Below are 15,369 nucleotides of genomic sequence, written 5' to 3' on the forward strand. Positions count from 1 at the left end.
CGGGATGTGATGTTACCATGGGCAGAGGAAAATTTACCTGTGATTTGAAAGTTTCAGCAGGATAATGATCCAAAAGACACTGCCAAGTATACCAAGAAGTTCTTTGAAGATAATTCCATCAATGTTCTAGACTGGGCATCCTCCAGTGCTGACCTTAATCCCATAGAACACCTAAGGGGGGATGTCAAGAACTCAATAAGTGCACTTAAAATTTCAAATATGGATGCGTTATTTGAAGAAGTAAAAAAATCATGGTTCTCTATACCAGTTGAAAGGTGTAGGGCATTAATATCGTCCATGCCAAATCGCTGCAAGGCAGTTTTGATGCAAAAAGGTTTTCCAACAAAGTACTAACCAAACTCCATTTTTTAAGAATTTTAAGTTTTGTTTTTTTCTTTTTTTATTATTATTATTTGTTTACTTTCATTATCGTTTCTAATTTGTTGCTCTCCTGAAATTGTGTCTTTAATTTAAAAATAAAAATAATAACTTCGATTTTTTTTTGTTTTTTGATTTCGACCTTAAATATTTGTAAATATTAATAGTCAACATAAAAAAATAAATATATACAAATTGTTAAAGTAAATACAAAATTACGAAAAATATAAAATTTGTAGAGGATTACTATCGTTTCTAATTAGTTGCTCGTAGCTGTATACACTTCTACGTGGAAAATCATTATATTTTTGTAGTGAACAACTTCAAAATGGCTCAGGATCATTTGCAGCACTTCATTATCAGGTAGTATGAAGAAAATCTCTACTTATCTAGTATGTTGATAGGATTAAGCTATAATCTCATAAGTGTGCCGAAAAATATCATTAAGCAGTAAGCACCCTTTTTAAACAAAAAGTTTGTATTTTTCCAATAATAGGGACATATTAATAAAACATAATTTATTAGTGTATAATTTATTACATTTATACAGTACAAATTCAAGAAACAATCAATTTAACATAACATTGTAAATTTTTAAATCAATAATAAAAATTTCACTTCTATATAATAATATTATTATTATTTACTTATCACAACTAAGATATTTAAAAAAAAAACTTTATTTTGTTTCTTCCGAATAAAAAAAGAAGATATTGCTAATGTCTCGAGTTTAAATTCATGCGATCATTTTCATATTTAAATGCATTTTTAATATTATGGATATATGTACTAAATCTTATCTTAATTTATACGAGAATGGAACTTATTGTTTTTTTTTTATAAAATTTATATTTACAAATATTACACATTTAAAATAATATAATTAAATTATACAATTGTATTTTATGGTTTGTAAATTTTTCAAAGAACACTATGGATTGTTTAACTATTTTTATAAGATAAAATTATTCTTTTGATTATGCGACTCTTGTTAACAGCGGTTAAATAATTTAAATTCAAAATATTACCTAATACACTAAGGGCGACGAATCCAACGTATTAATTGACTGTTATTGGTGCTATGAAATCTATATAATGTTTAAATATTAGATTTTAATAAATTGCTTAAAACTATATATGTATGTACGTTGTAACTTTATATTACCTAAAAAATGTGTTATATCAACAAATAAAATTTAAGAAAACAAAACTTGATCAATGATATATTTTTAACATAAAAAGTCATTATTGTTTTGGATTTCATGGTATTTCTGATCTTTGACTGTATAATAGATTATATTGTTTAAATTATTAATTTGTTAGTACAAACATTGTTATATACAGTTTTATAGGAACTTCATTTTGAAGTGCTTTTGCTTTCTATATATGAAATAACTCAATTTCTATTTTCACCAATTTACAATACATTTAGCGGTATATAATGTAGGTTTGTAAATACAATACCGCGAGTATAGTATACTTGGATTATTGCTTTAAGATTTATGTATATTGAGTTACGATTTACTTGTATAAGACATTTTTGTATTACTTGTAGTGCAATATAGTATTTTTATCAGATTTGGTTACAAAACGCCCTCAGAAAATTATAAGTTTTTTTAAACAATTACAATATTTATGTTGAAGGATTATAACAAACTTAATTGTGCTTAATATTGTGGTTTTATTGCTATTTATGTATGGCCTCATAACATCTGCTCCAAAATTTGTATTACTTCAATTGTTTATGATTACCATTGTTGATTCTCCATTTGTTGTTGGGCGTAAGCGTTTATTTTCGCTTGGATAGGTGGCGCTGGTGCTCTTTGTTTCCGTGATGGTGGTGGTTCTGATGGTGCTGATGGTACTGGTGGTGCTAAACGTACATTATATAAATTTAATTAGGAACAGGATTGTTTTTTTGTAAAGTGCCATTTTCGATTTTTTTAAATATAAAACGGAATATTTTTGAGGTAAAAATAAATGCAACTTGCAGACAATAAAAACATACTACTAACAAAATGCAAAAAAAACTAAAAATAATGAGCAAATATTTAAAAAATTGTAACGACTTTGTGAATTCTGTAAATTTATTTAAACAGTTTGAAAGATTTGGCTGAATGAAACTGTGTCAACCCGAAATTATTATCGAAATAATAAGCCTAGAAAGATTATTTCCAATATCAATTAATTCTGATGGTAACATTTAAACACCCTTTCTTAGTTAGTACATGTTCCATCGCCAGGTGAAAATCATAGGCACAATAATACTGACTGCCCCTATTCTTACAACTCTCCATACTTTAAGGGAATAATAGGCCGTTCGCGTACCCTCCTAAAACAGTCCAATTTTACGTACTCATGGGAGAGTAAAATATTTCCCCAACCTACGAATTTTAGCCCAAGAAATTTCTTTGGACTGATTTGTGAAAAGTGTCAAATTTGATAGAAATTCAAATAAATTAAATAAATTGCTCGGTTTTGCTGTCACTTATAAAATTAAAAATTCTTTTGCCAAAGAACAGCAACAAGATTGGAATTTTTAAGTTTCAGTTTAATAAAGTTTTTTTCAAAAAAAAAAAAAAAACAGTGGGCCAGCATGATATTGCAGTTTTCCCGTTCGCTTACTTTTTTGTTGTTTTTCTTTTTGTGAGAGAATCCCCCCCCCCCCAAGTATTTCCCACTTAACAAAAATAATAGATATGATGCTGATACTTTATTATTGTAATAGAACATTATTTATAGTTTAAAAATGTTGATATTCCTTAAATACATAGTCGTTGCACATTTATTTAAAATAGCATAATTGCAGCTTTCAATATAAAACTAACCACCTTGACACAGGTCTTGAAAAGTATGGTATACCATGAATTTGTTTTATTTTTAAACTTAAGATGTCTGACTTTGGTCTTGCAGTTTCTTTCAAGGCATCATCTTTGGCAAAAGGCATCACTACGATGCTTAGAGTCCAATTTAGTCCACAGTACATGTTTTTTATTTCATTCAAAAAATCTTCCTAGCTTCAGATGGTGAAAGAAACTATCAAAAACTTATAGTGCTTTCACCAAAATCTTGAACTATCATCTGCGTTTAATTGATTTCCTTGATCAACTAACATGATTTCTTCCATCTTATCTAAATAAGGGCCGTATTATCACTCTCGAGTCACCTAAAAAAATAAGCGAATGTGACTTTTTGGCATTACTGTTTGCGATTCGCCAAGTTGACGCTCGCCTTAAACTTCAAAAATTTGGCGAATTGAAATGTCGTTCAATTACAATTGGCGAATGCTCGCCTTTATCGATTATAATCGGTCGAACCGTAATTCTTGGTGACTTTGAAAAAATCACAGTTTTTTTTTAATTCGAAATAGTTGTCTAGATTTTTTGTTGCGACATACAAAAAATGAGTGAAAATCGACAAAGGTAAATCAAATAATTATTAAATAAATTTTAATTAAAACTTTTATTGGTATAGCATTAAAAGAACCAACAACGCCCAGTTCACAAAGTTGGTGGAGCTAATGGAAGCAAACCCCGACATTGCCAAGGGTGTCCGGAAGTTTGGATCATCCAAAAAACACCAAGCCCGTTTCGTTGGCCCTTGAGCTAAACGCATTGGGACCTCCTATACGAGAGGGTAAAGAGTGACATAAGGTACGTAACAAAGAATATTACAAAACAATTTAAGAAAACACTGAAAATGAAAATCGCGACAAATAAAAAGGATGTAGTCGCAACATGTGGAGGACCTTTTCGGCAGTTGTCTTTGTCCCCTTTGGAACAGGCATTTGACAATTTGCTAAGTTTACAGCAGGCTGTAAATCCAATGGGTTATTTGTTTGGAACAAACAAACAATGCAGACATTGAAGTTGAAGATGCTCCCATGGCAATGACATCAGCCCAGTCAACAAAAATCAACGAAAGTCGTAGAAGTAGGGGAAAGTTTGTTGATGAACGAGTCAAACTCCTCCAAAAACAAACGGAGACTCAAGACAAACTTCTTGTTGCGTCTGATTCCATTCAAAAATCTCTTTGAAGTACTTTACCACCATCGCATTTAAGCTGTGAAAACCTTTTCTATTTAAATATTAGTGTTGTAACTGAGCAGGAGCTATGATACGAATGTGAGTTCCGTCTACACATCCAACTATCCCTGGTAAGCCTGCTCTTTGAAAAAAAAAAATAGTTTCTCGCTTCTTGCTTTTCATAAGTGGAAATATGTGCATTGATCCAAACTGGGCAGATTATTGCTTCAAGCAAATTAAAAACTTCGCTTAAGACTACTGTCAAAGTCATTTCCTACACTATTTTGATAACTTCCACATCCGAGAAATCGTAGTGCCTACGCAAGTTTTAAAATTGGTTGGATTGCAGAATTTTGAGTCGTTAGAAATCCTGAATTTATCTGACTTAAAACATATTTAAATGCGTGTTTGCTTAGCCTAAAGTATAACACAAATCTATGAAAGAAATCTAGTTAAATTTGTTTCAAAGTAATTGTTAATTTTAATAAAAATGATCTGGTACTTCCAGTGGATTGGAAGCATCTCTTAAACTTCTCCTCAATCTGCAGATCATGATTTTTTGTTTTTTATTTGTTCCTTCTTTATTTTCATCCTCGAAAAACAATTCAACGCTGCTAATCATATTTATTTTTATTTACTTTTTTCACTAAGAACAATATTCTTCAATCCGACTTTGTCATATTTATGACAACGAATGACTTTTCACTTTCAGTTTTTAATGTTGGCAGTTTTGTTTTCAAGGACTTACAGAACTACAGAGTTCGCCATTCGTAATACCACCAATCGATTTTAGACAATTTTCGACTCGCTAGTGATAATACGCCCCTAAAATGTGTCTTTGTTTTTCTAAACAGAAGATCAGGAAACTCTTATTCGATCTCAAATCAACGTTAATGATCGTTAAGAAGTTTGGATAGTTTTTTTAATCGTTTCTTTTAATTTTTCCATCACTGTATGTAGTTACTTTTCAAAAATACATTACATATACATATATTTTATCCGTTTTGAAACCCCTTTGTAAAACTATCTTATGCTTAATGCAAGTTTAAATTTCTGTCTTTTCAGTATTTTTTAGTTTCCGATTTGGTCCTTTTTTTGTTGGTATAAAAGGTTTACACGAAACAACTTTTTCTTTTAAATTAGTGGAGAAGGCTTCAAATAACGCAATCAAGTATGTTGTTTGAAGGAATTAAATGCATACTTATGTGCATCCTTCTTGCAACTTATAAGACTTAAGTAAGAAGAATGGCACATGTCAATGTTTATTTACCACCTTGGAGTTACTTTTGGGAATTAACTGTCTATTTACTTATGTACCTAGACCTAGTTCTTTAATTTCTTTCCCCTTTTTCTGTTCTATACATTGAGCATTGCACCGTAGAACCCAAAGATGTCGGGTTTTTTACCGGAGTCTTTTTATAGGAATTTTTTAATACCCAATGTAATCTGTCCGTCCGCCTATCTAGAAGTCATACACGTGGCACCTGTGCCTCTGGCAAAAACTCAGCATTAGTTTTATAATTTGGAAATACCTGTCATTTCTGTGGATGTTGAAATGTAGGAAACAAGGAGCTAATGAGTGCACTCTGCACATTTTTTTAAGCATAGTCAATTTACGAAAACAAAGGCACTTAATAACATAGAAAGATTCTTTCCTTGGACGAAATGAAAATTTTCATATTTTACTCCAGTATTTCGCAGTTGGGCGGACAAAACTGGATAGCAATCGGGATTTTGGAAGAATAGAAAAAGAATTACGGAAGCTTGAACTAGTCTATACTGTTAAAGAGTGTATACAAATAATAATACTAAAAATACTATTCCGATAAACATCGAGAATCGGTTTTAAAAAAATGTATTTATGTTTTGTTTGTAAAAAAAAATTAAGTTAACTTTTTGGAATACAACATACATACATATGTTAAAAAATACTTCTGAATTATTTAAATGAATTAAAGGTTATATCTTAAGAAAGTCTGTTTTGTGCTTTATTTTTTAATGCCATTAAATAGTTTTAGTTCTTAATCGGAAAAAAGTTTGTATCTCGAAACTTTACAATTACCACTTCTCCCAACGCTTCAATTAATATAATTAAAATAATGTTAGATATATGTACATAAATGTCACAAAACGATTTAATGCCTGATATTGAACCAAACACGAAAATAAAATCGAATAAAGAAAACTAATTAGATACATATCCCCAAGCTTGGCACGGAGGTTGTAGTTTCCATAATTTTCAGCCCTGTTAAAATAAAGGATGTAAAATTAGACATTTTTGACGATTACAAGTCTCAGATTGAGTGGAATTTGTTTTCATTATAGAAATTTTAAAATGTTGTCTTCATACAAAAATAGAACTGCACAGCTCATTTTTGTTAAACGATTTCTTAGACTTCCGACGTGAATTGTCATTCCATTTTGGTGTAGAATAGCACCAATAGTATTGCGAATTAAACCTTGAACGCTCCTCACTAACCGACGAAGCTCATGAAGGTGGCCCAAAATCCAGTTTTTGTGCGTAATGCGTATGTTAGAATCCACACGATCGTACGTATTACGAAATTCAATGGTGGTAGCTCATCACAGGGCATGAATCATGCGTCCATATTATTTTTGTGAACCTTAAACTAAAGAGCACTCGACTCTTGTTTGCCCCTTTACTTAACCCCTAATAAATCAACAAAACAACTGAATCCTTGAAGTATAAAAAAAGATGTGTTTATGGATTATAAAAAAAATGTTTCCAAACTTGCTGAAAACATTGAAAAATTTGTCGAAGTTCTTGAAGAATATGAGTTGAAAATAATCAAACAATTTTAAATGATGGACTTTAGGGTTGCAAAGCTATTTTGAATCGATAATTCAACAAGTCCAAAAATTAGTACATTATACAATTTAACGAATATACAATTTTTATGAAATCCAACTTTCCAGGCCAGCAAATCAAAATTTAATTTAATGGGCCATATTCATAGTTCTTTGATAAGTTCTGATGTTAACTAATTTAACATTAACTAATCTTTAGTTAATGTTATTCATAGACAATTTAAACCCATTTTAAAACGATAGCCTGCAGTCTAAAAATAAACACGCCGGAACCTATGCATGTTTAAGCTGTTTTTGAATTTGTAAAACTTCAAAAATAAACACACTGTTTGAGAAATTACTTTGTGAGACCTATTATTTAAAAACGTAAATTAAAATGTCAAAAGACTTAAGAATACATTAATAGTTTAATATTTTGCTGGATGTTGGAATGCTACCACCCAACAGAAAACGAAAGCCCTACTTAACCCGAATTGTCCCTTTTGAAATAGATGAGGAGGATGTTTAAGGTATCGATTCGAGAAAAAAATAAAAAACTGTCAAGTTTATGATTGACCTTCTAATAATTTAAGATCCAAATTCAAAGAAAGGTTTGCCGATATCTGTGTGTTTCAAAGTAATAGCAGAACTTACATACAATTTCACAATTAACAGATTTTGGCCCTCCGGCTAACGCTTTTTATTTTGTTCAAGTGAAATTGTACTAGAATTGTAGTAGAATATACTTTTAACTTGTTTCTAACTAAACAGAGCTGCCAAAACAGAGATGGGAAATTTCGACTCCAGTGCAAATAGTCTCGGGTTTAAAATATGACTATGAATATGCCCCAATGTTTCCAAAAGTGTAAGAGGATTAAGACCAAATTAAATGAACTCGATTAAAAGAATCTAATTTTACAAAAGTAAATGTAACACTACCAATAATTTCTTCAACTGGCTGTATCTTTCTTTTTAAGACAATGGTTTTTATTTATTAAAAGATTACGTTCTGACATTCTATTAGAAAAGATATGTGCCATCATAAAACTTCCCAGAGGTATAAACCAAAAACTTAAAGAAGACATAAATGAAAAGCAAAATAATATTTCATGCCGTTCTATGTATATTAAAAAAGAGCAAAGACTTACGCAACAAAACTTCGAAAATGAAAAAGATCATTTTATACAAACAAAAATGGAAATAATAATAATAAAACATTAATGCGAATGTAATTTGTTTATTTTTATTTTATAATTCTTTCTTTCCATGTGAATATAGCTTTTCTTTTTAATTATTAATTAATGCTATTTTTAAAAATTCATTTAATCATATTTATTTCTTTGTTTTTGTTTTAATTTTTTTTTATAATTATTTAATATAAAGCATGCTTTGTTAAATGTTAACAAGTAAATGAATAAAATAAGAAAATGAGCGAATAGAAAATGCATATTATTCATTAAAACTTATATAATGTAATTATAAATTCATTTATGTATGTAATTTATAAAAAAATTTCATCTTTTTTTTTGTTGTTTAACAGGCAAACAATTCTTAAAAATTAAAAATTATTTATAAAATATAATAATACAAATTTATACATATTAGTTCTTGCAAATTATTAAAAAGTTAAAAAATAAATCTTTTATTTAGCTATGTATGTAGTTCTATTTTAAAAACAAAAATAATAATTAATATTAAAATATATTATTATTAAATAACAAGTGAATAACGAATAACGATGACCATAAACTAGTTTATAGTTTAAAAAAAAAAAATAAAATACTACTAAAATGAACTGTGTTACTTCTTTAGTTTCGATATTTTCTTAAATATTTTAGTTCGTTTTCATTTTTTTTTCTACATACCATTAGTTGCTTTAACTGCATTACGACTAGGATACATTTTTTGGATATTTAAAAATGGTGGAGGTGTTGGGAACTCGGTTACATTGTGAAATCGTTTGCCAAATTTCGATTCTAGGTCCGTAACCAAACGACTAACTGCTGATCCACTGTTGTTATGACCATAGTTGTTGTTGTTATTTGAGGTGTTGACAGTATTAGCTGTTGTTGCTGATGTGATTGAAGGAGGGCGCATTGATGAGTGCCTTTGTGGGGGCACAGGTGGTGCACCTGCCTGTGATGATAAATAAGATTCTTTTTTAATGAAATGTTTGAGTTTAGTTTTGAAAATATGAGGAAAAATACTTTCGCGTTTTGATAAATACCTAAAAATAATACTAGATATGAATAAATAAGCTGTTTTGTTCGCTTGTAATGCATCACAAGTACGATGCATGCAAATATGGCTCATTGGAAAGTACTAATTAGAAAAATGTAGGAAACTTTAAAACACGGTTCTCGCTGGAATTTGTATTCTTGCGATGTTGATATTTATGATAAGTTAGTAAAAAGGCAGCTGTATTGAGAGCTGTACTAAGATGTGAAAGTAGCCTATCGAATTTAAAACAACGCTTTAAATTCCAGCACTCAGGTTTAAGACGACTAGGAAGACCAAACCTCCGCTACAGGGAACAGACGGTTACATTCTTGATGACTGCTTGAAGATAAGTAAGTAAGTAAATAGTGAAACTTAAAAAGTATAACGTTGAAATTTGTCATTGTTTACTTTTTAATTGTGTTTGAATTAATTAAAGTTTAAATAACATTTTATTTAAAAGCAATTTTGTTCTGTCTTCTACATCAGACTACATCTAAATAAATAAAAAGATGTTAGACAACTGAACATAAAGCACATTTACAACACTTTTGTCGAGAACAAGCTAAAGGTGAAATTATTCCCGGGCGAAATATTGAATCATATTGTGTTAACCTAAGATATTCGAAAATCTGTAAAATTAAGTCCAAAGTAATTTATTTTCTGCATATGCATTCAAATAGACATATGGACCAACAAACGACAACGAAGGGCCAAGATTTTATTTCTTCATAGAATTTAATGTAAATAGAAAGCAAGTATACATTAAAAGTCGTTTTTTTTTCACATAAAACAGTTTTCAAGTCTTAGTCATATTGTAGATATATTGTGATGACTGCAAGGTATGATTTAATGCCCTTCATTAGAAGGGAGTAGTGTATGTAAGGTGTCTACTTGTACTATTGTTAAGGGAGCATCATTGCCAATAACTTAAAGCAAACTGACAAATCAAGGTCAAACTGTCACGACAAAACTTAAATTCCTTATTTTAAAAGCAATTATGCCATTCAGTAAAATAAATCGTTCATGCTGTCATGCTCACCTTATAATCTTTAATGCACATGTTACATTTATTACCCATAATTTGGAATCAATGCTCTTTCAAATTTAGAATTTTTTTTTCAAAGTTAAGTCCTTAATTTTCTTATGATTGTGTTTCTGGTTGACGTTGCTGGTATTACTTTGACATTACTGACTCGAGAATCCTTTTATTAAATCGCGCCATTTTTTGACTTTACATTTAGCCAGTTTCAATATTATGTATGTATTTACATACACATATATTTACAATAATAGGAAAAAAAGCTTTAGATCTTGCTTTTGGAAAGACCTTGAACCAATAAGGGTTGTCCTTAAGTAAAAGGCATTTTACATGTACATTTAAATGTTTCTTTTTATATACCCTCATTCACATACTTTTAACCTTTATAAATCCAACTAACAACTCTTCCACCCACGAACTAGCAACCAAACATTTAGAGTTGTTTACCTTTTTAGATCTCATTTTTTTTGTGTATTCAATTTTATTTTAATTCACAACTTTTTCAAGGCTACGAGACTCGAAATTAATGTTAAATTAAATTTTCACACCATAAGAAGCCTGTTATCACGTAACAAAAGTGGAATAAACACTGATGCGATGCGACAACCACCGGTAATGTTATACGAGTACGATGTACGATTTTCCCTTTAAACGGAACAAAAGTAAAGCTGGAGTAACCAAAGACTCTTTTACTCTTCTGATAAAATCAATAGAATTTTGTCTCTGAAGAGAAGACTGAGAGCGCAGTAGAAGAAAGTATTGAAATTGTGTTAGATTCAATGAGAAAAAGTACAAAGTACAAAGTGTTGCCGTAGCTTAATTTTTTCGATTAACATACAAAACTAGGGGTTGGTTTTTTAAAAGGGCCAATTACTCAATGTAGTGTTAAATAAAATATTTGAATTTTTGGGCATACATTCTTTAAGAAGTCTATTATTTTCGTAAATGGCCGTTTGGACACTGCATATATTTAACATCTTGTTAAGACGTAAGGTCTTCGTTTTTCATTTTTTTACGAAGAGCAACTAATCTCATTGCTTAAAAAATAACTTGTTAGCTATTTAAATTCCTAATGGCATTAAAAAAGGATAAATCTTAAACATTTAAAAGCAACTTTATTGTTTTATACAAACTGCTTCAAGATAAGACTAAAAACTGACATAGAAAACGCTTAGAAATTTCAATGGGGCGCATTTGTAAAGCTAGTGACTACGTAGTCGAAATTCGACTAGCTTTGTGAATTCAAAATAACACAAGAAATCTAGCCAATCCGGAACTGCCATATTAATGACAAACGCAAATATACCGAATTAAAAAGATTTGTATTTTGAGAGCTTGAAATAATAATCTTTTTTGTTTTTTTTTTATTCAATAAAATCAAATACACTGCGGGTCATAAGGATAGAAGCAGGCATTTTTGAGAAGTATAATCGATATTTCTCCCGTTACATGGTGGATTAGAAAAAAACAACTATAGTAAATAAAAGACTACTTTGTTAACAACAAAATGTAAAATTTGGGAATATTAGAGAATTAGCTAACGGATCTTTTATGACAAATTGTCAATTGAGTCGAAAATATGCGAAAATAAATCGGGTCATAAGATTAGAAGCAGTGATCATATAAACTTTGTCTTGTTAAGTGAATTCATTTTATTTTCGGTATAAACGGTGCATTTCATAAATTAATTGTTGTTTATTGAGTTGTAATAAAAATGGACAAGAAAAAATGTTTGACAGTGGAGGAAATGGCAAGAATAGATGTTTTTTACTCTGAAGGTCTTTCATGCAGTGCTATAGCCCGACAAATAAAACGGAATGATCATTGTGTCAGCAACTATTTAAAAAATCCATCGTCGTATCTAAAAAATTATAAAGGAAACACTTCCTCTGCCTTAACAGTTCGCGAAACGCGAAATATACTTAGAATAGCGTCAAATTCATTTTTATCGGCAGCTAAAATTAGGGATAAAGCTAATGTTAAGGCCAGCTTATCGACGGTCAAACGCACGATCCACAATACTAAACACATAAAGCGCCTGAAGCTTAAAAAAAAACACCACTTAATGACGCAAGGAAGAAGCAACTCTTGTGTTTTGCGAAAGATCACATGAGCTGGGATGTGCAGAACTCAATGACTACAAATGATTGGCGGAAGGTTATATTACCGAGCTTTTTGGACCAATTTCATGGATTTGCTGCCTTGGCCACCAGATTCCCCGGACCTTAACATAATAGAAAATGTGTGGGGCTGGCTTACACGTAAGGTGTATGAGGGAGGGAAGCAATACGATGACAAGGAATCGCTTATTCATGGTATCAAAATTGCCTGGAGTGAGATTTCACTGGACTACTTGGAATCTCTATATAAATCCCTAAAAGATAGAATTTTTGAAGTTATTTTGAAGGCTGGTGGCAGCACACATTATTAAATATTTAATAAAAGCCAAAAAACTTAAACAAAATATGAATAACTGCATTTTATTTTATGTGCTTCTAATCTAATGACCCGATTTATTTTCGCATATTCTTGACTTAATTAACAATTTGTGTTAGAAGTTCAGTTAGCTTAATCTCTTCTATACCCAAAATGTATGTTGTGTTGTTAACAAAATAGTCTTTCATTAACCATAGTTATTTTTTTAATCCATTATGTAACGGGAGAAATACCGATTTTACTTCTCAAAAAATCCTTCTTCTAACCTTATGACCCGCAGTGTATGTAAGAGTACCTGTTTTAAATTTACTTTAATTCAATAATACTTTTTTATATGTATGCTAATTTTGTCATATATAATTTTAATTTTAAGATTCATTCGAAAACTGAGAGATTAAATAAAAAAAATCTGAAAAGGCCATAACAACTTCAGAAGTGGGATAGTTCCGAAAATTGTTGATTAATATTTACCTATATTATAAAGAATTCTGATAATGAAGGAGCAACACGTTGATTTTTCAACAACAGCTACATTGACGCAATTGCGAAAGCAGTACAATGAACAATTTAGGAAGTTAAATCAAAGGGATAACAATTCCGTGCAAAATGAAAATTCAGATATTTCCAGAAATAATGAAGAAAATGTATTTGATCGTTCAATCCAGTTTGTATCTTTAGGAGAATAAGAAGCTGATATTGATGCACAGCTTAGAGTTTTGGAAAAACGCTGTCGGTTGAAACAATTGCAACAAGAACTGGCTTCCACTCCGAATGTTTTGGCTAACGCAAAATTCGAAGATATCCAACATTATATCACTCTATTTGCTAGTGATGAAGCTTATGATGCCCGTAAATGGCTGGAAATTTTCGAACGAGCTTGTGATTCGCGTAATCAGTAAAAATGTTTACCGCCTTAAGTCAATCCGAGGTTTGATGAAAACGAATTCTGCTGCTGAATTGTTTCTTCGTGTGGATAATTCTACTAATTATCTTCAATTCCGTAACAATTTTTTTGTCAAATTTTGGTCATGCATACACTGTTTCAGAAGTGATTGAAAAATTACGAAAAACCACTTTCCGTTCTTCGAAACTCTCTGTTGTTGGATATATTCTCAAAATGCAAGAGTTGGCAGCACGTGCGAATATTGATGAATTGCAAGTCATTCAATTTATATTAGAGGGATTTCATGATAATTCTGTGAACATTGCTGTGTTGTATCCGGCTTCTAATATACAACATCTCAAACAACTATCACATCGCTATAGCCAATTACGTAGTCAACGAGAATTAAATGAAGCATCAATTAAAACCCCGTCTACAACAAAAGCAACTAAGACAAAGGCATCAGTTTTGAAACCGAGCTTTGATAATTCCAAGATGCTGTGTTACAATTGCTCAAATGTTGGGCATTTTGCAAGTTCATGTCCTCATCCCAAACGAGAAATAGGTTTATGTTCTCGTTGTGGTTCTAAAGGACTGTCCAAAAAAACTTACTAAACGAGTGGCCCTAGTAGATGATTTCCAGTTAAAGAATATCGAAAATACAAATAGAGAAGCTAACAATCATACTTCCGAAATAAATGATGTAATTGTTACCTTTTTGATTAATGGTTCTAAGCATAGATGTAATACTTCAGTTTCTTTATTTGATTCTGATAGTCCGCCGATTAGTTTAATGAGAAAATCTGCTGTTCCAAATGGTTTAGTTAACCAATGGACTCAATATTCTGGTTATAAAGGATTGGGAAATTTAAAATTATTTACTTTTGGAAAAATTCAAAATAAAATTTCCTTTCGCAAGTTAATTAACTTAATTTATATCTTTGTTGTTCCTGATTCAATTATTCCATATCCACTTTTGCACTTCAATTTATATGCTACATTTGTAAACAACTGAACCTCCATTGTTCTTAAGGACCTTCAAGCTGCATTTTGACTACATTATTGAGGTGATGGAAATGGACGAGGAAAGATGAGACAAGTACTTAAAAAGATTTTGTCATCCAGGGGTAAATTTAGATTTTCAAGAACGAACATACCTCCTCAACCGTTTCCCCATAAGTATGATAAATGTTATATTTAAAGTTAGAGGCGAACTATTAAATTTAAATTCCATGCAGCATCGACCAGATCTGCCGATCCTATGCGACCTTTGCAATATTAATGAGCGAGAAGATGTACACGACTTCGTTGCAAGATGTTTTGTTTTGAAAGAGTTACGTATAAAATATTTTGGAGCAGCTATGATGGAATTGGCCGAAACATTGGAAGTTCTAAATGGAAAAGTAGACTGGAAAATTGTATATAAATATATTACAACAGCATTGCGCTATAGACAACGTATCCGCGAAGGAGACTTCTAATTCAACAACTAGGTTAATTATACAATTAAACTTAAACAATCTGGTAGACGGTCACTGGACAAACCATATTTAATTTGTAAATATAGTTTCATAATTGTT

The 15,369-nt window shown here is 30.6% G+C and overlaps 1 protein-coding gene across 4 annotated transcripts in view; it reads right to left on the minus strand.

Moving 5' to 3' along the window:
- Positions 1 to 1,070: 1,070 nt before the first annotated feature.
- Positions 1,071 to 15,369, minus strand: part of LOC129954114 (WAS/WASL-interacting protein family member 2) — a 59,872-nt gene continuing 45,573 nt past the window's right edge. For 2 of the 4 annotated variants that reach the window (XM_056067803.1, XM_056067801.1), the window contains exons 8-9: positions 9,077 to 9,347; positions 1,071 to 2,251 (exon numbers count right to left, since the gene is read on the minus strand). In XM_056067803.1, the coding sequence (XP_055923778.1) occupies positions 2,127 to 2,251; positions 9,077 to 9,347 (396 nt within the window). In that variant the 3' untranslated portion in view covers positions 1,071 to 2,126. Of the gene's footprint in view, positions 2,252 to 8,991; positions 9,348 to 15,369 lie in introns of those variants that run through there. The other 2 variants (XM_056067802.1, XM_056067804.1) reach the window with 2 other exon arrangements.

This window comes from Eupeodes corollae, chromosome 1 (assembly GCF_945859685.1).
Source record: "Eupeodes corollae chromosome 1, idEupCoro1.1, whole genome shotgun sequence".
Classification (NCBI taxonomy): domain Eukaryota; kingdom Metazoa; phylum Arthropoda; class Insecta; order Diptera; family Syrphidae; genus Eupeodes; species Eupeodes corollae.